The 27979-nt window shown below is 35.7% G+C and overlaps 2 protein-coding genes across 6 annotated transcripts in view; one reads left to right on the top strand and one right to left on the bottom strand.

Moving 5' to 3' along the window:
• Window positions 1-7399: 7399 nt before the first annotated feature.
• Window positions 7400-8351, bottom strand: LOC132066550 (uncharacterized). The gene is made up of 2 exons (XM_059459846.1): window positions 7774-8351; window positions 7400-7679 (listed from the first exon to the last, which is right to left on the bottom strand). Exons 1-2 carry the CDS (start codon window positions 8349-8351, stop codon window positions 7400-7402), a joined length of 858 nt encoding a protein of 285 aa, XP_059315829.1.
• A 3568-nt stretch (window positions 8352-11919) lies between these two features.
• The window catches only part of LOC132068840 (THO complex subunit 2), a 61115-nt gene continuing 45055 nt past the window's right edge, over window positions 11920-27979 (top strand). For 3 of the 5 annotated variants that reach the window (XM_059462586.1, XM_059462585.1, XM_059462584.1), the window contains exons 1-6: window positions 11920-12238; window positions 12739-12864; window positions 13633-13674; window positions 22193-22252; window positions 22346-22408; window positions 22752-22832. In XM_059462586.1, coding sequence (XP_059318569.1) covers window positions 12104-12238; window positions 12739-12864; window positions 13633-13674; window positions 22193-22252; window positions 22346-22408; window positions 22752-22832 — 507 coding nt within the window. In that variant the 5' untranslated portion in view covers window positions 11920-12103. The remainder of the gene's footprint in view (window positions 12239-12738; window positions 12865-13632; window positions 13675-22192; window positions 22253-22345; window positions 22409-22751; window positions 22833-27979) is intronic. The other 2 variants (XM_059462583.1, XM_059462581.1) reach the window with 1 other exon arrangement.

Below are 27979 nucleotides of genomic sequence, written 5' to 3'. Positions count from 1 at the left end.
AAGGAAATGCAACTGAAAACGTTGAGGCTGAATTGCCTTTTACATTTAAGTTGTTTTCTAAACCTAAGTTGCATTTTCTTGTAGTTGACACTTTGTGTGCTTTACATTTTTGTTTTGCTTTGTTGATAGTTTTCTAAACCCCCCCTTTTATTGCAAACTTATGTTGCCTAGCACACTATATTTCTTGTACTTTTACTTTTTGCGACTTAGTTGACACTTTGTGTTTATTTTGCAAACTCTTTTTGTTTTGCTTTTTGCAAATTTTAGTTTTGCCCCTCCCGGCATACTTTTACTTTTTGAAACTTAAATCTTGCCCCTTCCGGCATATTTTTCCCTTTTTCAAGCATAAGGTTTGCCCCTTCCGGCATATTTTTCAAAATATGTTGATAAATTTTCCTTTTTGTGAACCTAACTTCTGCCTGTTTTGACATAATTTTTGTTATAGCCCGTATTTCGTGCGCTCGGACATTTCGAAGAAGTCGTGGAATGTGGAAGGTAAGATCGTTTTTCAAAACTATTTTAATGCGCAAGTGGGTTATTAATATTATTTAGGAATATTGTTGATATTAATTTTGAGGGCGAAAAAGGAAAATTCGTAGTTCATGGAAATGTTTAAAAAGGCTAGGGGTAAAATGGTCATTTCATTTTCAAGAAAGTTCCAAAAAGGGGCCATATTTTTGCGAAATGAGTCATCTTTTATTTTTTCAAGAAAAAGAAAGAAAAATAGAAAAGAAAAGTGGAGGAGTGGGCATGTGCCCCTCACATGCTCATTCACATATATATATATATGTGTGTGTTCATTTTTAATTTGATAAGAGTGGAGAGAAAGAAAACTTAAAGAAAGAGAGAAAAAAAAAGCATTCGGCCATTTTGGCCAAAATTTGGAGAAATTGTCCAAGAAAAATTTATTTCTTCTAGCAACTAAAAGGAAGGACCTCTGAACATAGGGGTTGTTGGAGTAAGAAAAGTATTGGTTTGCAAGTTAGAAATTCTTTTCAAGGAAAAGTTTTTTTTATATGTTATGAATGTTTGTGCATTTGTTATATAAAAACATTTTTATGGAGGTTGTTCCTTGATTTAGTGTGTTCCGGTATTTGATTATACTTTTTTGTATAGAAAGGATTTTAGTGTATGTAGTTGTTTTGTTGTTGTAATATAAAGAAACGGATAAAGAGTTCTTGAAAATTTTGATGTTGTTGTGAATGTGTGTGTGTGCGGCATTGTGTGAGGAAATATTGAATGAATAAGTTTTACTTAGTCTTATGTCGTTATTGTTGTATCTTTATTCGGATGTAAATGCATGAAAATGTGTAAAGTGATTATGGTTGAAATAGATGCTTTGGTAAGTTAGTGTAACCTGATGTAATTTGACTTCTAGTTTTGTTATGATCATGTAACGTTAAAAGGTCTTGTCGAAGTTAATGCATACGAATGATTATGAAATACATTTGTTGTTGAAGTTGAAGGTTTCGGATAAAGTAGTTTGTTTCTTGAATTGTTGAAAAATTGAGTTGATTGAATTGGTTATCTTGTTGCTAGAGGAATCTTGTTGGTATTGTTGTAATTTGGCTTGAATTCCGGATTGTTGTTTTAAAAAATTGGAGATAGACTCTCGGGGACGGATATTTATAGGGGAGATGTCACGAAAGTTGTATTTGAAAGGCTAAGACAAGTAAATTAATGAATCTAATGATTGTGTCAATCGTCTTGAATGTAGACTAGTTTGGACGGATAAATGAGCTAGTAAGGAGCGATGCTGTTAAGGCTCGTCCCTTTTCCTTCTATGGCATGAATCATACGTTGCGATTTTATAAATGCTTAACGTCTTATTTTCAAAAGTTAGAAGTTATGAAAGCATGATTTTCCTTCCTGATTGTTTTCCAAAATATCCATTTTTCTCCAAAATCCAAGTTTTACGATTGTTGAAAGTTTTTATGACCAAAACAACGACATGATTTTATGATGACAAGGATGATTAATATGAGAAAATGACTAGGACGAATATGTCAAGGATATTGAATACGACGATATGTAAATGTTAAGCTATTTTTGGATAATGACTATTTTAAAGGTTTCAAAGTATATGAAATGATATGTCATGACCATGTTATCCTTGATTGATAGTCTCGCCTTATAATTGTTCCTTGGTGGATGTGCGATTGAGCCATAATGTGATTGAGGTTACCGACCTTACGTCACTCCGATGATTATAGCTTTTTCTTGGGCTCTCATCATACTTTACATTTACATATGTATTTTAATAACACCGTGCCTACATTGTTGATGGAAAGGTGGGCGGATGTAACTCTCGGGATTATGCATTTTTGAGGATAAATTTTCGATATGTGTCCTTTGAAGATATTGTAAATGTCGCTGAATTACATATGGTCGGGAGAGTATGTTTATTCAAACCCATCCTCTTCTTTGATCTTGACCTTTTTAAAGTTATCTTGCATAACTCTATCATGGTGACAAACGGAGATACGATATCAGTGCTTTATGTTCTATATGATTTCGTGATATTACTCACCTTACATATGGTATTTTTCGTTTGACGTTTCTTGCGGACGGCGTTTCAAGCCGCGACCCAAAAGCAAAGGGTATAGATGTTCCGATAAAGTTGGCAAGCTCCAATATTATTGCATTAGATGGATGCTTATGATGTCTTGTTCGATTAGAACTTTATCGAGACGTAATGTCTTCGTGTGCTTTGGGTCATTGTTGTTTTATGTTTCAAAAAAAAAAAAAAATCGAAAGTGTTTTCTATTACTTACGTATTTTTTTGATATGTAACTTGGGTTCGCTTTGCCCATTCCATTACATTTTCAAAAGCAAAGTTGTTGTGTTTTTTTTGTTACTTTATGAAAAAATTTATCAATCACGAAAATCAACTTCCACCAAAAACTTTCGAAACCTTGAAAATCTCGGGTAAGTCCCCCTTTAAAGTTAATCGCTATTGTTCCTCATATTGTGTGCTTTCTTGCATTTTTCTTCCTTATTTTTGGGTTTATGTTTTCGATTTTCCTTTTTTGTAAATATTTTTAAGTACAATCTTTATTTTTTCCCTGACCCCGGAAAGAAAAGCATAATCCCACTTTTATTGCTTTTTATTAAATGATCAAACTCACGGAAGGACGAAAGTATGTGCCCATTCCATTACATCAAGATTGCGGAACTTTTGGAAAAAAATTTATCAATCCTCGAAATTTCCACCAGTTATTAACTTTCACTTTTGTAAGTTTTTATTTTTGTGCTTTCTTGCATTTTTCTTCCTTATTTTGGGTTTATGTTTTTTTTTCTTTTTCGAAATGTTTTAAGTACAATCTACTTTTTTTTGCCCTCTTGTACTTTTTTGAAACTTATAAACTTTTTTGGCAAAGTTATATTTCCTTTCACTTTGCCCCTTTGGCATACTTTCACATTTTATTGCAAACTCATGTATTCTGCCTCCTCCGCATACTCATCTCTTTTGGAAAGTTATTTTTAACTGCCCACTTTTTACTTTTTGAAACTTAAATCTTGCCCCTTCCAGCATACTTTTCCCTTTTTCAAGCATAAGGTTTGCCCCTTCTGGCATATTGTTCAAAACTTGTTCATAAATTTCCCTTTCTATAAACCAAACTTCTGCCTGTATTTTTGTAATTTTTGTTCCCTTTTCTTTAATCAGGGCGAAGACGAGGTAATGTATCCTGCAAAGTTGAACCAACTCAGTGAAGTTTATCAGTTGGGTGATTTTAAGCCAAAATATAGGATGTTTTTTTTTTAAAGTTGTACCATGATGTCTATGCGCTTAATGATGAGGTTCGTGATTGTCTTTTACTTTTTCTTTTCTTATTTTTCTATTAGTTATTGCTTCTTGCTTCTTCTTTTTTTTTTTTTATCGCTGAATCGCTATTTTTTTTTCCTTAACACAGCATATTGATGTGATGCTATATTATTTGAGGAAGAAAATGATGTATCATCCTCCAGCTGCCAATGCTGTTAAGTACACAACCGTAGATATGATGTTTGATCAGCTTGTGCAATTTGACATCAATAGATACTACGAAGACCCGGTTAATTACCACTGGTTTGGTGGCGGCAGTGATGATGCATTTTTGCTTAGTAATATTGTGTATGGGAGAAGAGAAAAATGTGGTATATCATGGGAGAATGTCGACAGGGTATTAATTCCTATTCGCCCAGGATATGAGGATCCTAAAGCAATTTCTCACTATGTACTTGTTGTTTTCATCATTGATGAGCGTAAATTGGTAGTTTATAACTCACTCAATCATAATGATGATCATTTGGTTCGCATTGTCGAGGCCTCTTTGTGGTATGATCCCTAAGTTGTTGATGATCAATGATTTTCAATTATTCAGGCCATCATACAATAACTTTAGTAATCTGACATATACCGGGCTGCCTGTCCAAAGCAAGGATCGTACGTTTCATTCTTATATTTTTTAGCTTTTTCCGTTGTTTTTTGTTGATTTTTATTTTTTTTTATTGTTTTTGCTTTTACGTTCTAAAACATCTCTCTTTTATGACTTTCAGAGATTATAATTGTGGTCGTTTTTTGATCAAGTTTCTTGATATCTTTGATTAGTGGTCAAAATCCTGCTGATTGGGATGGTTCTGGTTTGATGAACTACATGAAAGAGTGGTCAATCAATTTGGTTTGTCATGGGAAAGATAAGCTGAAAAAGGGTTATGACACGCCACCAGATACAGCTGGAAGTGATTATCATGAGCATAACGATATGGAGTGTGAGTATGAGATGAAAAAGAGAGCAAGATCTGTGAAGAAAGCAAAAAAATAGTTTGTTTTAGTTGAGCAAGATCTGTGAAGAAAGGAAAAAAATAGTTTGTTTTAGTTATTTTTGCACTATGTAATTTTTTTTTTCGTGCGCCCTTGTGTTTTTTGTAAATGTTATAAGATTGTATAGTTTGTTTGTGTTATAAATTTCAACTTTAAGCCCCTTTGTAATTTGATGGTGTTCATTTTTAATCTCAACTTCTCTCGTTCATAAAAATTTGTTATTTTGTTGAAAATCCAAGTTATGCCCTTTCCATCACAACTTCATGGTTGTTATGTAATAGAAGTTTGCCGGGGCCGGCATAGTTTCTCATTATGTGAATAGAAGTTCTACCCATTCCGGCAGAATTTAAGTTCAGAAAACTTATCACAACCAGCAACAAAGACAAACCCTTTGAAGTTATTGACCAGCCAAAATGCATTTATTGGGGATTATTTGTGACGGAAAGCTATTATTTTGTTGAAAACCAAATTTATGGTGGTTATGTAATAGGAGTTTGCCGGGGTCGGCATAGTTTGTCATTTTATGAACAGAAGTTCCACCCTTTCCGGCAGAAATTAAGTTCAGATAACTTGCCACAACCAAAGAACAAAGACAAAACCTTTTAACTTTTTTGACCAGTCAGAACGCATTTTATTGGGATTAGTTGAGACGCCATAATTGTTGTTTTAGTATGAATGAATTTTTATTTTTAGTCTATGTTTTTTTTTTTTTTTCTCTCTAATATTTGTATGAATGAAATTTTGCTATGAATGAATGAAATATTTTACTTAGTGTTAATGAAATATTTTACTTAGTGTTAATTGTATTGTGCTGAATGTTTTATCCAATTTTCCAGCATTTTAAAATATTTTATAAACAACAAAGCACATAAGTATGCCCCTAACGGCATACTTATTTATTTTGTAAGCGGAAGACACCGCCGGTTCCGCATAAATGTAAAACATGAAAACAACAGAGAGAAACAATATTGTTATGTCCCAAGGCATACATCTATTAAACTTACCAGGATGTAGTCTTTGAGATACCAATTTTGTTTTCCCGGCAAAAACTGTTATACCTGCCACAGGAGGCATAAATTATAAAACTGGATAATTAAAGTTGATGATTTTTTTTTCTTTTTCCTCAATGTTTTATGGTAGAGAATTGTAGATTTCATGTAGGGACATTTATCTCTTGCTATTATATAGTTTTTATTATCAGCAACAAGAAGATAACAACTTAGTAAAAGAAAATAATAAAAGAAAGAATGGACAGAAGAATAAATGTGTGATAAGATGCTTGAAGTCTCAGTCTTAGTAATACCAAAGTTTTGCCATTTCTTTCAGGCAGAGTGTGCATTATGCGTCAAGAATCATAAGATAAATTCATATAAACCATGTATAAGAGTGTGATGTTAGGATGACAATTTCCTCTTCCCGTATCTTCTTGAATATGGATTGAGAGTTGGACTATGGTTACGGAGTTGCCCTAGTGTGTCCAAAGAACTTGCATCTACCACATCTATGTGTACTTTGTCGATTCTCTTCTTGGGCGATATCTTTTTGTTTGTTTTCTTCCGGTCTTATTTTAACATCAGGCGGCGTTATTTTAATATCCATAATGTTTTGTGGAATAATCCATGAGTCTTGATTTCCAACTGATAGTATTTCACCTTTGTATGTCTCTTGGCGTGCTTGTTTCTTGAACCAGTCCACACAGTATGTAGATTTTGGCAAACTTCTTTTGTCTATAATCGCCATGGCATGTGTGCACGGTAACTCGTCGGTTTGGAACTCCAAGCACTCACAAGTCATATTCTTCGGTCTACATTGTATTGATATCCTTCATCTTTCACAACAAATTTGACGGGAGTTATGTTTTCTACCTGTGGAAATTGACAATATAAATGAGTGATATTTTTGTGGCAATTTTCGATTATGTGAGAGTTATGCCCTTTCCGGCATACTTCCTGTAATGTGAAAATAAGAGTCTGCCCCTTCCGGCAGAACTAAGTATAAAATAGGGTCATAGTTGTTCCTTTGTCCAAAGATAACTTTTGTGTTTGGTTAAATTTAAACTATACATTGCTCATAAAACTAAGATTGAAGTGTGTGTTGGTAAAATCTACTTACTTTCATTGTGAGCATAAAAACAGTGTCATAGTTATGCCCTTACCGGCATAATTCCATGCTAGTTAAAATAAGAGTTTGCCCCTTCCGGCAGAACGAAGTATAAAAATAGGGTCATAGTTCTTCCTTTATCCAGCATAACTTTTGTGTTTGGTTAAAATTAAACTATGCATTGCTCACCAAACTAATATTGAAGTGTGTGTTGGTAAAATGTACTTACTTTCATTGTGAAGCCTCTACTTATCTTTTCAAGCAGAATCTTTTCAGCCCAACATGTCAGGTCATGGGACGGTCCTGTTGCATCCAATTTTCTTCGGTAAAACCAATTTTGCAGCTTGTTTTGGATGTAATCAATACATGCCATTATTGGCAACTCCCTTGCTTTCCTCAATACATAATTCATTGTCTCGACATTGTTTGTTGTGAGCATGTTGTAACGCCTGTTGGTGTGGAATGAACGTGCCCATCTTTCCGGTGGTTCTTCTTCTATGTATTCTGCAGCTTTTGGGTCGATTTGTTGTATCGTGACATATAGGTACGAAACTCTGCTTGTTTGTAGGTAGTTGCTGCATTGTAGAACAGTGATAGGATCGCTTCGGATGGGAAATATTTCTGCAAGTTCTTCTCCATGTGGTAGATGCATATTCCATGCTGGGTATCTGGATACAGTTCTTTGATTGCAGTTGCAATTGATGCGTGGCGATCGGAAAGAATTGATAGGTCTTTGCGCGTGCCAAACACCTTTTTCACGTGTCTGAAGAACCACCTGTAGGATTCATTATTCTCAGAGTCCGCAATACCAAATGCGAGAGGAAATATGTTGTTGTTTCCATCCTTTGCTATCGCTATCATGAGCACACCGCGGTATTTTGATTTCAAGAAGGTTGCATCCACCATCATTACTTGGTCCGCAATGTTTCCAACCCTCAATTGATGCTCCATAAGCGAAAAAAGCATACTTAAACTTATTGTCAGCGGTCCATTTGATGTTAGCAACTGTTCCAGGATTTCTTAATTTCATCATGTGAAGATATTGCGGTAGAAGTGTGTAGTTATTTTTTGGGCTTCCTCTTATGACATTATAAGCGTGTTGGAGGGAACGCCATGCTTTGTGGTAACCAATGTGCAAGCCATATCTGCTTCTCATTTCTTCAATGACAAATTTGGGTGTTATCTCTTGTAGTGTATGGCGTACTAGGTCTGTAATGTATTCCGCTATGACTTTTGAAGTTGCATTCCTCATGTCAGAGGTGATGAAATTTATTGAACAACTATGTCTCTTTTCAAAGTTAACTACTTTGAAAAGTTCTGATCCTCTGAACCTTGAACTGTGGAAACGCCAAATGCAGGTTGGGTCAACACATCTGATGTAATACCGTTGCGTGCATGACTTTTCTACCTTGTACTGTTGATGACGAGTAATTGCAATGTTATTCATGCACTTTTTCACGGTATCTTTGTCTTTGAATAAAATGCCAACTTCTATTTGATCAATCGATGCACTAGGTGTCAAAATTTGTGTATCATTTTGTATCCTCTTCCTCTTTAGTGTCTTTCTTTTGTTGCATGGCTGTGTTTGTGTCTCTTAAACTTTCATGCTCGGAGTAAGTGATACAACATTCATTGAAGTTGGATGCTGAGAAAGGTCATTGTTTACAACTTGCTCAATGTTTGGCGGTTGCCATTGTAGTCGCTCGGTGTCGGTTAGGAGTTACTATCTCGCTCTGCTCATGTGGAATTCCAAGGTTATGTCCAATGGGGTTGTGTTGTTCGTCATCCTATCCAACTTCAGACATGTCTTCTTCATAAGCAATGCAGAGTTGTCTGTCAATTTCCTCTATGGTTTGCCCTTCTTTTATTAGGATAGAGTCATTATGATGTTCTTGTAATGGGTTGTTCTGCGCATCAGTTGAATTGAACTCTAATATGAAACAGGAATTTCTGAAGTTGTCATTGTTGTTGAGCAGGTACAAGCAAGTGTGAAGATCAATGTCGTTTGTTACACGCATCCCTTTGGATATTTTCTCACTGGTGTCAAACCATATGTTGGCCTCTTTTTGCTGAGTATCTTGTGTATGCCCCGCAAATATCTGTTGAGTGAATTGTTGAAAATTTACACCATCGTTGACAAGTATTAGCTTGGTTTCATGATTAACATAATTGTAGGCGGTGTCCCATTTGCCGTTGAAGGCTATGTAGATGCATCTTGGTGTCATTTTTTGTTAAACTTCCTGCATAAAGAGAGATTCACTTGAGAAAAAACCAAAATGAAATGTATTTAAGTTGTTATTTTTGAAAATTTAAGTTCTGCCCTTCCCAAAGACTTTGTATGTAAAGTCATGAAGTATGCCTAAACGGCATACTCTACCATTTTGTAAACAAAGTTACCGCCCTACCAAAGATTCTTCAAAAACGGAGTAATCGTTTCGCAATGCTTATTCCAATGAAATTGCAACAGCTATTTTCATGAAATGAAAAACCTCCTCTGTCTTTATCCAATTTAAATCAAATCCATGCAACAGTTATTCCAATTTAAAATGGACTAATTTATACTTCTATATAAACCAACACAACTTTTGGAAGAAGGAAAAAAAAAACACTTTACTTCTGAAAACCAGATATAATCACATACAAAATGAACCAAAATCAACATATTGTACATGTTAATGGTGGCCACGGCAAGCACATGAACATGCCCATCTTCATAACCAAATCCATCCTAATATTGCAAATTTGCAAATTACTCAAGAAATTGCTGATATCAAAAGAGACATAGATTTTCTGAGGGCTCTTTACGGTGCTCTAAGTAGAGAAAATGATGATCTACGAAGAGAATTACGATTTGTAAGGCGAGAGGTTATTCCGACAAATTGGTCAAATTGACGATGGGGCAATTTGGAATGGGTACACATGAAATTAGAACTGATGATGGTAGTTTGGTACTTATGAAGTTAGGACTTTATGTTTTGTGGATATATATATATATATTTAAATGTATGTTAATGAAGTCTAAGTTTCTTTAGGTTTGTAGAACTTTACTTTAATGGCTTCTAAACAGAAGTATTGCCTTCTCCAGCATACTTGTTCAGAAGTTTGTTCAGAACTGTGCCTATAACGGCATACTCTATTACTTTGTAAATTGTACTTTTGCCTCCTTCGGCATAAGTACTTTTTGTTTTGCTTATCATAATGCAGTAACTGTTTTTGGTTAAAAAATAAATAAAAAAAATGAAAAGCTCCTCTACCTTCATCCAATTTAAATCAAATGCCTGCAACAGTTATTCCAATTAGAGGATTGACGCAACTGGAATAATTTATACTTCTATATAAACCAGAACTTTTGCCTTCTCCGACATACTTGTTATGAAATTTTTGTTCGTAACTTTGCCGATAACGGATACTATACTCTTTTGTAAATTGAACTTTTGCCTCCTCCGGCATAAGCACTTTTTATTTTGCTGATGATAATGCAGTAATTTTTTTTGGTTAAAAAAATAAAAAAAATGAAAAACCTCCTTTGTCTTCATCCAATTTAAATCAAATCCCTGCAACAGTTATTCCAATTAGAGGATTGATGTAACTGGACTATTTTATACTTCTATATAAAACAGAACTTTTGGCTTCTCCGGCATACTTGTTATGAAGTTTTGTTCACAACTTTGCCGGAACGCATATTATACTCTTTTGTAAATTGAACTTTTGCCTCTCCTCCGATAAACACTTTTTGTTTTGTTGCAATAGTTAAAAAAAAATAAAATGAAAACCTCCTCTACCTTCATCTTTAAATCAAATGCCCGCAATAGTTATTCCAATTAGAGGATTGACTTCATATAAACGTTTTGCAATATTGTTAAAATCATAACTCTTTTGTAAATTGAACTTTTGCCTTCTCCGGCATAAGTACTTCTTGTTTTGCTTATCATAATGCAGTAATTGTTTTTCGTTAAAAAAAAAAAATGAAAAACCTCCTCTATCTTCAACAGTTATTCCAATTTAAAATGGACTGATTTATACTTCTATATAAACCAAAAGTTTTGCCCTCTAATGGCATACTTGTTATGAAGTTTGTTCAAAATTTTTTCCGATAACGGCATACTCTACTCTTTTGTAAATTGAACTTTTGCCTCCTCCGGCATAAGTACTTTTTGTCTCCTCCGGCATAAGTACTTTTTGTATTGGTTATGATAATGGACTTTGCCTCTAACGGCAAAATGTACTCCTAAATAAATTGAACTTTTGCCTCATTCGACATACTTGTTCTAAATTTGTACACAAAATTTGCCTTAATTCAAGTTTAAATCGATAAGCATTGCCTGATTTAAATTGAATTTACTATAATTACAATTTCAAGTAAATAAGCATTGTATACTAATTTAAGTAAGGTATAAAGTAATTAAAATCAGAACAAAGCAATAAATCCAATCAATTCTATTTTGCTGATTAATTTTATCATGCGCAATGTTCAATCGAGAGTGTCGTATGTCATTTGTTTCTTAATAATCAGGTCGTAGAAGATGATTTTTTTTCAAATATTAACAATCTAAACTCAATAAAATCATTAAATTGAGTTGAATTAAGATTTGTACCTTTTACTGATGTTGTAGCAGCAAAATCAATTGAGAAATCTGGCTTGAAACAACGATTTGAATAATGTGAAAAATTGGGAACGAAGTTTGGGTTAACGATATGAAAGAAGGGAAGGATTTGAATAAGGGTAGATTTGAATAACGATATTTTTTTTATATGTAATGGTTAGGGGTAGTAATGTCTTTTTACTATGTTGCTTTTGCTCGGAAGGGCAATAATTAAAGACCACCATTTTGAGGGGCAAAATCTAAAGACCAGCGTGAGTTTATACCCAGAATTTTGAGATATTTTCGGTATTTTTTTTAAGAGAAAGGATAAAAACTTAAAGACCAGCAACTTGACCGGCAAAAATTAAAGACCACCCAAAAGAACAATCCGCGCAAAAAAAATGATTATAAAAAGGAGAAAGAAAGTAAAGAAGGATCGGAAATTTCTGGCACAGCAAAAGGCTTTGGTTTTCCTTGAAGCTCAGACAGAAGCACCTGAAACCCTAGAAAACTCTTATCTGTACGCACTCGCCAATGGAAGCCCCCCCAATTTAGGGGTTTCGTATATCTCTACAGTTGTTAACAAGAAAGAAAGTGGCAAAACCCTAGGGCAAAAATGTCTCTTTCACCTTTGGAGTATTTGTACCTTACAGAGGAGTCCATCAAAGAGTTGAAAAATGGAAACACTAGCTTCAAATTCTCTCAACCTGTTCCCACTCTTCGCTTTCTCTATGAGCTCTGCTGGGTTATGGTATTCGTTCTTTCTTTCTTTCTTTTATTTATCTTTCCTTTTACCTCATTATTTCTAAGTAAAATTCATTCATTTTGTTCAAATTTTTAACAACTCTGATTATCAGATAATTGACTTGTTGAATTAATAGTTGGTTATTTGCGAAAAGGTGATTTTTCACAAGTTTGATTATTTATAAAATCCATTAGTAACTGATTAAATTTGTTGAAATACTCGGTTAGTTGCTAAAAAGGTGATTTTCCTGACAAGTTTGATTATCCGTTTGGAAAATCAATTAATAGCTAATTGATAAAAAATTGATCCTTTGGGTGAGATTAGTTGGTTATTTCCTACAAAGCAGTATTTTCTGTTTGTAAATTTATTGAATTTAAAACAACATACTGATTAGACACGTAAAAGAATTCAAACGAAACAGGCCCTGAAAGGATATTTTTGTTAACATTGATGTACATTGGTTTGTTGCTTTGAGGTCTGTGAATTGATCGTTTTGGGTATTTTAGGTTCGGGGCGAATTGCCGTTTCAGAAATGTAAAGTGGCATTAGAGTCTGTGGAGTTTGTGGATTATGCTTCCCAGGAGGAGCTAGGGTCGAGTTTGGCTGATATTGTTACCCAATTGGCTCAGGATGTGAGTTTTCTCTTCTTATTGTCAACTATTAATTCTGAAATTATTGTCCATATTCCTTTACTTTTTGACTCTTAATATGCGAAAATAGACATAAATAATGGGACACAAGGGTTATCTTTATACACCACATATTCATTTACTGCTTTAGACACAAATCAAACACCGCTTGATTTTGGCTTATAAACCTCCAACCTGAAACTTCAAATTTCTTTGTTCCAGTTTTATGATTCTTTTTCTTATCATTAGCGTAGTTTGATGAATTGATGAGTATATCCAGTCGAATATCGGCTTGTAAAAACTCAATTTGGAAGGCCGAAGGGATCTCCGCGGTTGAGTTTTTTCTTGACTATATGTTGCTAGCACTAGCATTAGTGGCGCTAGGCACAGGTGGTAAAATAGGAGTGGATTCTCAGGTTTTCCGCGGTCATTATCAGGACTTGTGTGTGAGTTACAAGAAAATGCAGATGAGATGTAATTGTAATTATTATTGTAATTGTAATGGTCAAATAGCTAGATCAAGCTCTCTAGGGACATATAGTTTATATAATTTTTTGGTTTCACATATTAAATTAGAGAAAATATTAATCGATTTTTTTTTTTTTTTTTTTAATGGCAGAGCTTGATTCAGTTCATAGTTTATAGCAAATATTAGCAAGATAGTTAGCTCTTGTCCTCGTCAATGCACTTAATAATTTATGCAATGAAATCGTGAAAATTCTTTTAGGACACCTATCATACTGATACATTGGAAATATTTTTGCTTTGCAGATGTCGTTGCCGGGAGAAAATCGTCAACGTGTTAACAAGCTGGTTAGCCTGATCTCCTTTGTTCTTTTACGTGCCTTGTATCTCTGTATTTTTGACAGTCTGGCATTCAAGGCTCTTTTTTCAAACTTTTTTTATTTTACTTGGCGAAAAAATCTCCAAGCTATTAAAATTGGTAAAGTCTTAGGATGGAGAAATAAAGAGATCAATTTTTGTTGGTTCCTTGCTATGGGACCCATTCTTCAATTCTATAGAAGTTGAGATTTACACTTCTTGGCTTGGGAGAAGCATGGTGCTAGATAGGATTTGGATCTTAATGGTGGATGTGATAACATCTTCTATGTTTCAAAGATGTTGCTACGTTTAGTTAGTGCTTGGTTAATGACTCGGTTAACATCTATTATTTCAGAGGCCATGAATCAAATTTTAGCTACTTTACATAGGACATAATCTCTGTCCTTGAAACTTCAACTTTGTTTGTGTGTATAGCTCATTTTGTTGAGGGACTTTGACAAATTTTCTTTCTGATTTAATATGAAAAACCATATTTCTATGGAACATGATCATTTACCTGGATAGTGAATGTTAGAAAGTAGTTGGGTCCATGTAGGATGTCACTTAACTCTGATCTGTCCTTGTTGTGCTCTCTGGCGTCTAGTGTGCATTATGAGAACCCTCCCATTGAGGTCGGTGCCTTGACATCATAGAGGAAGTAGGAACTAAATGATGATTGACATCGTATAGGAACTCCAATGATTTTGCTTAGATTGCTCAAATTCACTTCCGTCAAATTATGCTGTATACCCTTGATGTAGCTTTCCGTTGTGCCCTCAAAGTTCAAGTTTAGTTTGCTGCCAAAATTGGGCAATATCAGTGAATCAACTTGTCTTAACTTTCCATCTTTGTTAACTTCAGTGAGGTTCATTTCTAAATCCTTTTTGTTGCTCGTTTCATCATCAAGGGTGGTGATGAGTGCGAGGTTGAGGAAACATGACTCCATGGAAGAATAACTAAGTGCATGTTTGTAGCAATTTGGTAGCTAGGAACTCATATATCTCGTTGTGTGTTTTGGGGGGGGGGGGGGGGGGGCAACATTTAGTAGCTAGCACAAGCTTTCAAGTGCAAGATTGGGCCACTTCCAAACCGCTGGGAGCATCAAATAAGGATAATGCAATTTGGAATGTAGTAAATAGAATGTTGGGGAAAGGTAGCAGGGTGGGGTGAGAGGTACTTGATAAAAAGGGGAAATGAAGTCTCAATCAAGAGCACATTGTCAATCATTCCAACTAATTATATGTCGCTTATGCAAAAACCTATTTAATGTGATATGCAGGAGAGACTTCTAGGGACTTATCGATGGGAAACAAATGATGGAATAAAAATGGTTCAGTTAGTTAAGTGAGATGTGGTTAATTTCCCTAGAACATTTGGACGGTTTTAGTGAGATGTGAGTGTATTCAATAAAGCACTATTAGGAATATGGCTATAGAGGTTAGGCACTGGGGAACATGCTTAGTGGAGGCTTGTAATTGCTGAAAATCACGAAACCTTAGATTGGGGTGGAGAACTAGGAATTCACATTACTGTTAGGTTGCACAATTTGGAGAAGTAATTAAAGAATAGAAGAATTCAGTGGGAACATCACATATACATAGAAGAGCAAAGTCGGGTTTGGGAGCATCACATATATGTAGAATTGGAGCAGAGTTGGGTTTTGGAAGTGCATGGATGACACACTTAGGGTTGTTGTCCTCAAAGTTCATAGATTTTCAGCCGGAGGGATGACAATTCAATAATAGATGCATGGGACAGAAGATGGGGGGTTTCTTGAATTTGAAATTTAGAAGAAATCCGCAGGCTTGGGAGCTAGTAGGATTCAACATGTTGATTGAATTACTGATAAAATAACTTGACTTGCGTCGAGCAAAAGATATGTAGAGACGGCGAGGCCACAACCATAATAGCATTAATTATTTGGTAAAAAGGGAGTCTACTTTCCTACATCTGTTTGTTTGGTTATTGAAAGTGCCTCAGAAGGCGAACTTTTTCGCATGGTTAGCAGGAATAAGAGTGATCTTAACAACAAAGAACCCGTGGAAGGTAAAAATCGCTTGATTCTTGAATTTGAAATTTAGAAGAAATCCGCAGGCTTGGGAGCTAGTAGGATTCAACATGTTGATTGAATTACTGATAAAATAACTTGACTTATGCTGAGCAGTATACTTAGAGATGGCGAGGCCACAACCATAATAGCATTAATTATTTGGTAAAAAGGAGTCTACTTTCCTACATCTGTTTGTTTGGTTATTGAAAGTGCCTCAGAAGGCGAACTTTTTCGCATGGTTAGCAGGAATAAGAGTGATCTTAACAACAAAGAACCCGTGGAAGGTAAAAATCGCTTATGTTGGTTAGTTGGTGCTTAATGCGTAGATGATCGGGAGAAATGGCCAAAAGTTGTAATGCCCAAGTTATTATCCCATTTGGTGGATACTGTTGAACTAATTTGGTATGCAGTGGACAATGTTGGGTACAGTGGAAGACTTGCTACAGGGTTGGACCTTTTGAAGGAGAAGAAGAAGACACTGGGCCTGAGATGTAACCCTCGTTAACTCTCATGTGAGTATTTGAAAGGAAAATTTGAGAGATTTTGAATAGGCGGAGAGTATTTTTTTTACATAAAAAGAAGCTGTTTTGACACATGAAAACCTGAGAAAGAGAAGGTTTATCTTAGTTTCAAATTGTTGCTTATGTGGGGAAGCAGCCGAGACAGTAGGACATCTGTTTTTACATTGCAGAAATACTGGTCAGCTATGGAAGATTTTTATCAATCTCAGAGGCATATCTTGTACAATGCCTAGCAAGATTGTTAACTCTTTCTAGCTGGGAGGTGGCTGGGACTGGGGCAAGGAATAGAAGCTATTGGAGGATTATTCCAACTTGCATATGGTGGACAATCTAGAAAGAAAGGAACTCTAGATGTTTTGAGGATAGAAGTAGCACTCTACAGAAGATCAAGCAAGATTGTATGTTGCTATTTTGTTTTTGGTGTACAAAGAATCCCTCTGTAGATGCAGTTCAATCCTGGAAGTTCTTGACTCATGTTAGGAATTTACTTTCTTATCTTCTTAGCTTTCTTTTTTCTTTTGTAAAGGGGTTTTCAGTACTACCTAATTACTGGTCTATAGTACAAAGTTGTTACCTTTTAAAAAAAAGAATAGCCTCATGTTTTGGTAATTGTTTGGTGCACTTATGAGGTCCCTGTTTGGCAAAGGTGATTTTTTTTTTTTTTGGGGTAGAGAAGTCATTTACATGTTATTATATTGTTGACATATGGGATTTTGTTAACATTACCATTCTAAAAAAAAAAAAAACATATAGGATTTTGTTCCATATCAATGAAAATGATCAAAATGGTCCTTAAATGTGTAGGGGTTGGACTATTTTGGTCCTTGATGTATATCACTTAAACGAAGGTCCTTAATATATGTAAAACATGGACACTTTTGAACATAAATCCTAAAACTAACGACTGAGGTTAAACATCTTGTTAAATTGATGAATTGCCAAAAGTGTGGTTGTTCAGATAGTATCCCTGTAGAGGTTTGGAAGTGTGTTGGAGATAGCGGTGTAGAACGACTCACCAAGCTAGCTATTCAATGCTATACTAAGAGGTGGTAGGATGCTCAATGAGTGGAGGAAGAATACCCCGATTCTGATTGATAGGAACAAAGGAGATATTCAAAATTGTGCAAATTATCGTGGCATTAAACTCATGAGTCGTACGATGGAACTCTAGGAAAGAGTGATACGTTGTAGACAGAACACGACAACACTAAAAGAGAATCAGTTTGGATTTATGCTTGATAGATCCACAATATAGGCTGTATTCTTGCTAAGAAGATTGATGGAAAGCTATCGCGAAAGGAAGAACAACCTACACATAGTGTTTATTGACCTAGAGAAAGCATATGATAGAGTACCATGAAAGTTTATTTGGTGGGTGATGGAGAAGAAATGGATTCATATTAATTAAATGGGATAATTTCAGAGACCTCTTGGCTTCGTAACACTGAGTTCCCTTGTGGTTTACAATATTTTACTTACATCTTTTATTTAATCTTTTTTTTTTTGTAACAATCTGTTTGAACTTTTTATTATTACGTTAAAAAATGATGGTTAGACTAATTTGCCCCTCCAGAACAACCCAGAAACATTGTTCTTCACCCCTCAAGAACCTTCACAGGTTGACTCATTTTTCACCACCCTTCTATTCCCAAGTAGGATTCGAAGTAGGATTCGAACCTACGACCAATCGGTTAAGCTTAACTTTACTTTCGATGGAGAAAGACAAGAATTTGTAAAAGCAGGCTTATTGTCGCATATCTGTACTCATTAGTAGGAAAAAAACCCTTCACTTCAACACAATCAATTTGGTGCCATTCACGCTTCTTCTATTTTTTTGAAGAGTTAGCACTACCCTACTTCAATCCCGTATCTCACCTTCTTTTCCAATGTTGACGTTGTCATTTGGTCACTAACAGTCTAATTAGTCATAGTTTCCTTCTTCTGGGGGAGGGGTTGGGTTGCCTTCCCTTCATTCAATGCTTGACAACTTTCTTCCTGTGGTGTGACTCGTCTATCTTTGACACTCATCAGTAAGCTAAAAGATGCGCAAGGTGGAGGACAATGACCTAGATTAGGAACATATATACTCTAACACTAGAGATAGTCCCGCTTTAAAAGTTCAATATATTAAACTTTATCTTCAACACCGCATTGTCTTTATACCTTTTATTTAGTTCAAGAATGGGTGTCAGGTTCAGGTCGTAGTTCAGGTGGTGCGGGTATCTTATATGTGTAAGGTAGTGCAAGTGGGAAGGGTAAAATGATTGTCTTCGAGCGTGGTAGAAGATGGGTCTGACGGATAAGGTTTTAGGTGAAGGCCGAATGTTTCTCCGTTGGTCTCGAAAGGCAAATTGGTCCGAACATAACTTTTATATTAATAATAATAAATATTTAAAAGAATTGTTACAAAGAATCCAGTATAAGAGAGGCAAGCATAATATTGTAAACCACAACTAAGTTAGTGTTATGAAGCAAAGCCAGGAGGGAGGTCTCTAAAATTATCCCTTAGATATATAAATGCAATAAAGGACATGTATGAAAGAGCCACAACTAGTGTAAAACAATAATAGGTGATATATAGGGGTTTCCTAAGATAATGGGTTTTCACTGGGGATCAGTATTAAGCCCCTACTTGTTTACCCTAGTTATGGATAAGCTATCCGACAAAATATAAGATGAGGTCCCATGGTGTATGCTATTTGCCGATTATATTGTGTTAATTGACGAAACTACTGAGGGTGTCAACCAAAAAGCTTGAATTATGGAGAAACACCTTGGAGAGTAAGAGTTCAGGATAAGTAGAAGTAAGACTGAATACATGCATTGCAAGTTTAGTCCGCATGGGAAGATAGTAGTGGAGGTGAGATTAGATGTGATTGCAGCGTCAAAATGCAAACAATTTAGATATCTAGGCTCGTTGTTTCAAGAGAATGAAATAATAGATGGAGATGTTAGTCATATGATTAAATCTGGACGATAGAAATGGAGAAGTGCTACCGGGGTGTTAAGTGAAAGAAGAATGCCTACCAAAGTGGAAGGTAAGTACTATATAACAACTATAAAATCGACAATGTTGTATAGTAATGTTGGGCGGCTAAAGTCCCAACATATTCACAAGATGAGTGTTGCAGTCATACGGATACTAAGATGGATGTGCAGTGATATAAGACTAGATAAGATTAAAAATGACCACTTCTGCCAAAAAGTGCAAGTAGCACATTGAGGATAAAATGCGAGAAGGTCGCTTGAGATGGTTTGGACATGTCATACATCAACTTACAGATGCATCGTCCGTGGGTGTGTACACTAAGTGAAGGTGTTAAAAAGGGGATTGCGTAGACGTAAAATCACATGGAAGGAACTTGCCCCGAAAGACCTAGAAATCCTTGGTATCAATGTAGGCTTAGCTAAAGCTATGGTATGGAATAAAAGATCCATATAGGTGATAATATACAAATGCAACTTTTGTGTAACAGGGGTATTGTGAATTAAGATAGGATAAGATAATGCATTGTGGACAGGATGCAACTTTTGTCGAACGGGGGAATTGTGGTAATTAAGATAGGATAAGATAATGCATTGTGGACAGGTTGAGAATAGGTTAAACTTGTTAGAGAATTTCTATTATTATTTATTTAATTCATATATAATTCATATATAATTCATATATATATTTATTTTATGTTATTAGTATGATGTTGATATGTAACGAACTTAAATGAATACGTGGAGATTCATATAGTTGACCCCAACTTGTTTATGACTGAGGTGAACTTGCAATAGTTGTTGTTATCCCTACCTCATTTCGCCATGGGCTTGCGGTACCAATGCGGCTTCCCACCCGCAACTGCTTGCAACAGGGATATGTTAAGTTTATGAGAGAAGTGAGGATTTTTACTAGAGAAAAAAGTAATTACTAGCTATGGAATTTTACTTCTACCTAGGATTGTCAAAGACGCACTTAAAGCGTGCTTAAGCCCTGAAACGAGGCTCAATGCATGTTTGAGCGCTTCACCTCGCTTAACGTGCGCTTCAGTGTCGTCATCAAGGCTCCAAGGCAAAATTTTCCTTGATATTTCACTTTATCGTAAGAAAAAATCAATCTCTTTGTCCATATATTTGTTATTCATGCTTATAATAATTAGTCTTGGAGTAATTATTATAATAAAATTAGTCTTGGACTTAAGTTACCAGTTTCAAAAAAAAAATAAAAAATGATTAGTCTTGGACTAACATAGCTATTTGTATTTTTTCTGCATTTGCGCCTTTTCTCATTAAAGCCCACGCTTTATTTTGCGCTTTGCGCTTAAAGCCCCAACAGACCTTAGAGCTTTTCGCTTTTGATAACACTGCTTCTACCATTGATAAAAAAATTTACTGGAAAAAAAGTTCTAGCATGGTAATATATTATTGGTTATTTGGGCTTTGGACATTGGAGATCCATTAGCATAACTCAAAATTTCCTCGAAACTTGGAAGAAACCAACTTGACCTCAACAGTCATCAACCTCCCGGAAGTTAGACTGAGGACTTCTATAGAGATGGTAAACTAGTCCTTGAAGAAAACATTTCGTTTTCTGGTTCACTACTTTTTAAATCTAGTCATTATCAACTCACTTTTTGTTTTTTTGACAATGGTAACGTTAAAATCAACTCACTTTTTTTTCTTCGTTTTTATCTTTTTTGAGAAACTTTTCTCCAAGAAATAACAGAAAGAAAACCTTTTGCTTCAAGAATTTAGTTTGTAAAAAACAGGAGGAAAATTCAATTTTTCTTCTGCTATTTCCTTTTAGTGTTACGGAAAAATGGAATCATGCGCAAAATCCATTACGTCTGCTATTGCATATCCTCTCTTTTTTTTTTTTTTTTTTTTTTTTTCACTTTCCTTGTTTTTGTGCTAGAAATACTTTTTGGTTCCTCAGTTTCACTTTCCCCGTCGCAAGCACCTGTATGAGCGAGCAAGACATTGGCTACAAGGATAACCACCAAAACTTTTTGTTAGTTAAATTAAACAGTATGTTTGATCTATGCCGTTAGTTTTAGGGTTTAGGATTAAAAGCAACCCCTTCTTAACCCCTTCTTGTATACATTAAGGACTATTCTGTTGAGATATGGACATCAAGAACCAAAATAGTCCAACTAGAGTAGGGACCATTTTGATCATTTTCTCAAAGTTGATTACTTTAAAGCATTCATGAGATAGTCCTTGTCAAAAAAAAAAAAAAAAAAAAAGCATTCGTGAGATAGTAAATTGCCTTACTCCCCAAAATGCTCCCAGGCACATTCCTCAAGATTTTTCTCTCTCCTACTTCCTAGGATTGTAGGACACCTTTTTCCGGTGGCTTTTCAACCGGAATCACTCTTCTTCTTCTCAACCCAAATTACAACCCTCTCTTTCTTTCACCCCTTCCCTTTCTTTCTTTTCTTTTCTCATGGAGGAAAATAGGATTTACTATCATGCAGGTTTTAAATCCTCGACATTTGGTTTGAATGGACTGAGCGTAGCAGACATCAGATGCGTGATCGTATTAGTCCACCCATTGGTCGCGAATTTCAGAGATGAAGCTTACTGTTTTCAACTATTAGCCTTGCGTTGATGACGAGGAAAAAAAAAAAAAGAGAGGAGATCTGATTTAAGCTTGTTTTGACTTTAATCACTCCCTCTAACAATTAATTACCACAAATACCTGGATAAAACCTTTAGTCATCAATTTCTGCTTCATATCTTTGCTCTTAACATTAAAACTCATTGTTACCTTTCTTAAAATAAATAGATACATTGATTTAAAATCTACTTATCAAGGCGTAGTAGTAGTTGCTATTGCGGTATATTTCTTTTTGTTTTCCTTCTTCTCTGCAGATCTTAATTCAGAGTAGAAAGGCATCTTGAAGTATCATGTATTTTGTCTTTACATACTTTTGGTTTGTCTTCTTTATAGGCAAAATGGCTTGTGGAATCTGCTTTGGTTCCTTTGAGATTTTTTCAGGAGCGATGTGAGGTACCTTCTGCACTTAATAATTTCCACCATTTTTCTCTTGCTAAATACTAGCTAGAAAAATGAAAGCTTATAAATGCTTTTTCATGTGAAAAGGAAGAGTTTTTGTGGGAATCTGAGATGATCAAGATAAAGGCTGCAGATTTGAAGTCGAAAGAGGTATAGTGTGCTTTATTTTTCCAAAGAAAGGAAAGAGGTGCATTCTGCTTATAATATATTTTAGGGCTATTGTTCTTGCTCTGGGTCATCCCTTCCGGCTAGTTTGCAATACATCTTGTACTGTGTGCTTGTCAGTTGGTGATTATTTTTATGGTTGAGTTGCATAAAAATCTCAGAGGGTTGGCAAAATTTCCCTGGCTAATATGAGAATGTGCTAATGAACCATCTGCCCTTTTATTCTTTGCCTTTGTTGGTTTCCTCAGTAGACACCAACGTATTGATTGCAAATTGTGGATGACGATACTTTCCTTTAAATGTGATGTCTTTTTGTAATGGATTTCAGGTTAGGGTAAACACTCGTCTTCTTTATCAGCAAACGAAGTTTAACCTTCTTCGGGAAGAGAGTGAAGGTTACGCGAAGCTGGTAACTGTTTGCTCTCCCTCCTCCTCCTCCTCTCTCTCTCTCTCTCTCTCTCTCGTCTCTGTCCATCTCCTCTGTTTGCTAGTCACCGCTCCGGATGCTCTTTCTCTCTTTCCTTTGGGTGATTTTATTGCAATCAAATCTCAGTTTGCATATAGAGGAGGCAATAAGAAAAAATGGAGCTACCAATTTCAAAAAAAGAAAAGAAAAAATGGAGCTAAGCTTCTCACTTTGAGCTGGTTATAGTAGTTTCAAAGGAAGATAAGCAAGAGCTAGTTTATTTCTGAGCATGGATAAATGGCCATTCCAGGCTGCCGAATGCTTAAAATGAAGGTCTCCGGTGGACCATCTCTTAGGAGATGTTGATTGAATTGTCTTTTACGTCCATGTGCAGTTTTGGGTTTTTTACTACTAAAAAATGTTGTAATGAACTTGTTTTTTGACTTATTATTTTGAATATTGTTGGTGTGTTTGCCATATTTGTTTGTTGAATTACCGAAGAACGACCAATTGTCCAGGTTAGTATTTCCCTAAAAGTTACATAGTTGAGGAGGTTGTTCCTTTTCGGGGGCTGGGGTGAGGGTGTGTGTGGGTGGAAGGAACTATCAGTTGTGGATTTATGTTTATGTATTCTACTATTTTAGATAAAATTCTTAGGGGTCATTTGGTTGCTGGTTAGAGTTATGCGAGTATTAGTAATGCATGGATAGTTATGCAGGGTTTAGTTATTCATGTATTAGGTATTCCATCTTCTATCCTGCATGAATAATATATAGATTCCCTTATAACTTATACATGTATTAGTTTTACAGGATTGTAAGCTGTTATCCAAACACCGTGTGTGCTGAATTTATAGTTTTATACATAGCAACTAAAAATGCTACCAAATATGATATTAGTTGTGCTAGTTTTTTAATACATGAATTATTCACTTCCTAACCAGCAAGGCAGCAACCAAATGACCCCTTAGGACTATACCTATTACCTTCACAAAGTATATTAACAGTTGCACTCTATAATGGTTCTTCCCATGCACGACCTAATTTTTTCATACATTCTTCACTGTCAGGCCACTATTTTTTTTTTAATCATAACTCTAATGCAATATTCATCTTCTCGTCAATTTACAATTGAGACGATGAGAAGTTCCTTTTCTTTCCCGAAAATTTCCTTTATGTTGGAATTGAAGATTGAGATGTAGAACTAGTAGGAACTCCAGTTTTGTCACCAAGTAGATCTTCAAAGACTATCAAGTCTCAAGTGTGTCCATATTTATGTTAGTAGACCCAAACGGAGCACCAGGATGGGGAGTCATACAACTCGGACTCCAACCATGAATTCCAGTTGCATTAAACCCCAAAATGTGTTGTACAAAGATCTAGATGAGGTCGAAGTGAAGTCTTCCATGTCTTTGCTTTTGGATGAGCCTATATCCATATTTAAGAGATCATACTTTCAACATGCATTTCAAACCAATATTGTTTACAATAAAAAGAGGAAATATTTACTAGATAATGAACTAACCTTTATGTACCCATCCCACTCACTATTAGACATTATAATGATATTGGTTGCTCGATCATAAATATTGCGAGTTTTTTTAGTTATTGGCTCGCAAGCTTGATATTTTCTTTTAGATAATCTTAATTGTTCGTCATTTACATTTGCGTAATTATAAAGCCATGAGAATTCTTCGGAGCAACTTAGGAATCTGCCTTCAAACTATACCAAGTCTCCCGTTAAACAATATTTCTTGAATGCAGGTTTCTATATGCTATATCCATATTTCTCCAAGTCACTCTTGAATTTTCATTAAATTGTTCCATTGCGTTAAATAATGATTATAGCATATAGACTAACACAAACCAAAGTAAAACAACAACATACCCAGTGTAATCCCACAAAGTGGGGTCTGGTAGGGTAGAGTGTACGCAGACCTTACCCCTACCATGGAGGTAGAGAGGCTGATTCCGAAAGACCCTACCAAGAAAAGCAAACCACATCAGTTCGGAAAAAGAAATAACAGCAATAACGAAGCCATGGAAAATACTAAATAAAGCATGACAGATCAGTCAGGAAAAAGAAAAATAGCGTAACTAACACAAAATCATATGCCAATCGAAATACCTGACACAATAGACGATAACATGAATCAAGGACAAGAAACTACAAGAGTTATACGAAGCGTGACACGCACGACTACTTACTGGCCTTCAACCCTGATCCGTGTCCTCCATAACCTCCTATCTAAGGTCATGTCCTTGTTAGCTGAAACTGCGCCATGTCTTGTCTAATCACCTCTCCCCAATTCTTCTTCGGCCTACCTTTACCCCTCCAGATCCATAGCCAACCTCTCACACCTCCGCACTGGGGCAGCTGCACATGCCCGAACCATCTCAGCCTCGCTTCCCTCATCTTGTCCTCCATCGAGGCCACCCTCACCTTGTCCCGAATATCTTCGTTCTAATCCTATCTCTCCTCGTGTGCCCACACATCCACCGTAACATCTTCATTTCCGCCACCTTTTTCTTCTGAATGTGGGAGTTCTTTACCGACCAACACTCCGCCCCATACAACATAGTTGGTCTAACCACCACTCCGTAGAATTTGCCTTTGGCACCTTCTTATCACACAGGACTCCGGATGCAAGCCTCCATTTCAACCACCCTGCATCAATCCGATGTGTGACATCTTCATCAATCTCCCAATTTCCTTGGATAGTAGACCCAAGATACTTGAAATTTCCTCTCTTTTGAATGATTGGGGTATCAAGTCTCATGTCCATGCCATTCTCATGCGCTACTCCACTCAATCTGCACTCCCAAGTATTCTGTCATGGTCCTTCTCAACCAAAACCCTTTAGATTCCAGGGTCTGTCTCCAAACCTCCAACTTAGCGTTAACTCCGAGTCTTATCAATCAAAACTATGTCATCTGCAAATAGCATACACGAAGGCACCTCACATTGAATTTGCCGCGTCAAAACATCCATCGCCAGGGCAAATAAAAACGGGCTAAGGGCTGACCCGTGGTGCAACCCTATCACAATTGGGAACTGCTGGTCTTGGCTCCATCATACATGTCCTTAATCGCCCTAGTGTACGCCATAGGTACACCACTAGCCTCCGAAAGTAAAAAGAACATGGATGATCAAGGATATTTAAAGCTAAAAAAAGAGCCTTCTACTTAGAATAAACAATCTATAGAAGCAGAAGCAAATTTACTAGTAGGCTGTAACCTTTTTTCAATTCTTTCCTAGACTAACAAGTACCAAGAGAGGAGAAAAGCTACAGCCTAAAGTTTGCAACTATTGTGCTTTTACTACATAAAATACTCTCTTAAAGTCATGTGGAGACATTGATTTGTAAATGGTTTACGAGTGCATATGAGGGGATAACTTGAACAACAAAAGAAAAAGCAATACAGAGACATGGTTCCAAGGCCAGCATGCATCTATTTTGCAGTTGAGAAAGCTAACATGGATACATATTGAAATAAAATAGTCGCATTCACTACAAAATTTCGTTTAGGCAGAGTAACAAAGATGAATTGAAAGAACTCAGGAGCTAATACTTCTACTGCCCTGTTGAACGAGAATGCTCGCCCAGCTATTACAACAACTGAATGATCATACACATGGGATACCTATATCTCTAGCATTTGAAATAACGTTCATCAAAGATAGCCTAATAGGCATATATGATTTTTTGTAGAAGAGGAAGTTCAGTTAGTGGACTTTTTAGGATTACTGTAAGTATTTCTCTTTCAGTAAAATGTAAATTTTTGGAGGTGGCCAGCATACCCTTAATGCTGAGGAATACAAAATTACCAGTTTCAAAAAAAATAGGCATATATGATTTTTTTTTTTCTCTTTTCTAGTATAGTTTCTTTTCTCCTATTTAGTGTAGATTTATCCAGTTTATTGCAGAAACAGTCATGTTTGCCGGTGCAAAATTGATCATGAAATGGGTAAGATATATAGGTTTCAAACAAATCTTGAAGGCTTCATAGCTGAAGGTCAATCTCTTGGAGTTTAGCTCATAGACAAGACCTATAGTACATGGATATTTCATTTACCTTGATCTATCGTATCTGTGTCAAACAGGTGAAACGTGAGCGTACACACTTTGTGCGGTTTATTTGAATCACACCACGTATAAGAAAAGCATAGGTCATGTCTACTTTTAACCAGCTTATGCAATCATTGAGAGTGAGAAAATATTCAGCTGAAGTCCATCCTGGAAAACTTGTTGGCAATGTGATCCTCCATCTACTTCTTTTTCTCTTTCTTTATCTCAACTAGCTTATACAACCATCAGGATTCTTTTTAATCTCAGTTAATAAAAAGAAGTTGTCAAATTGTTTACTCTTCTTTCATAAGAGAAGGTTACTAATAGAGTTATGTCATACCTTAATGCATCAGCAACACAAAACTCATGCGCGAAATAATACAGACAATGCACATAATGGCAAGAAAAAGTGAACAAAACGTTCAGTCTTTTCCAAAATAAGTAGTCATCACAAACTGGATTTATTCTTACCAATTCAATGGTGCGATGTGTAGTTTCCTATCACTCAAAAGTAGGAGGGTGTAACAATCATCTGCAAGTATTACCTTAGCTGCAGCTAAAGGAAACAGTCCTATTTCACAAGTTCAATACAAAGAGAATGCTAAATATTGAAGCCAAGCAGTTCCATTCCAAATTACCTAGACGTCTAACCAATTTGAAATATCCATATTCAAAGTGTTAGTGTGACCACCTAAGTCAACACGACGTATTTATGAAAGTTCTTTTGCACTTTAGTGAATCAATCGAGATTTGTGCAACAAAATTTCATGAGTTCTTGATAACCAAGCAGTAAGACCAAATGTTGTGAATTTGACAAATTAATAGGCAAAATACTTATAAAAAGTTCTGAAATCCTACCAGTTCAAGAGGAAAGAATTTGTGTAGTCGATTGATAGTTGGAGAAAGAGACATTAAGTTTTTTGCTGAAGAGAAAAAAAAGACGAAACGTGAACTTTTCGGGAAATAAAAGTAGCGTTTTTAATTGAGTCTGATTGGTGATTCATTCAGACCTATTAAGAGATTTTAAAATGCAAAAATAAAATAAAAAATGCACTTAATGGGCTGTGATCTGAACCATTCA

Source organism: Lycium ferocissimum, chromosome 8, assembly GCF_029784015.1.
Source record: "Lycium ferocissimum isolate CSIRO_LF1 chromosome 8, AGI_CSIRO_Lferr_CH_V1, whole genome shotgun sequence".
NCBI lineage: Eukaryota > Viridiplantae > Streptophyta > Magnoliopsida > Solanales > Solanaceae > Lycium > Lycium ferocissimum.
This window is presented reverse-complemented; position numbering and strand designations above follow the sequence as displayed.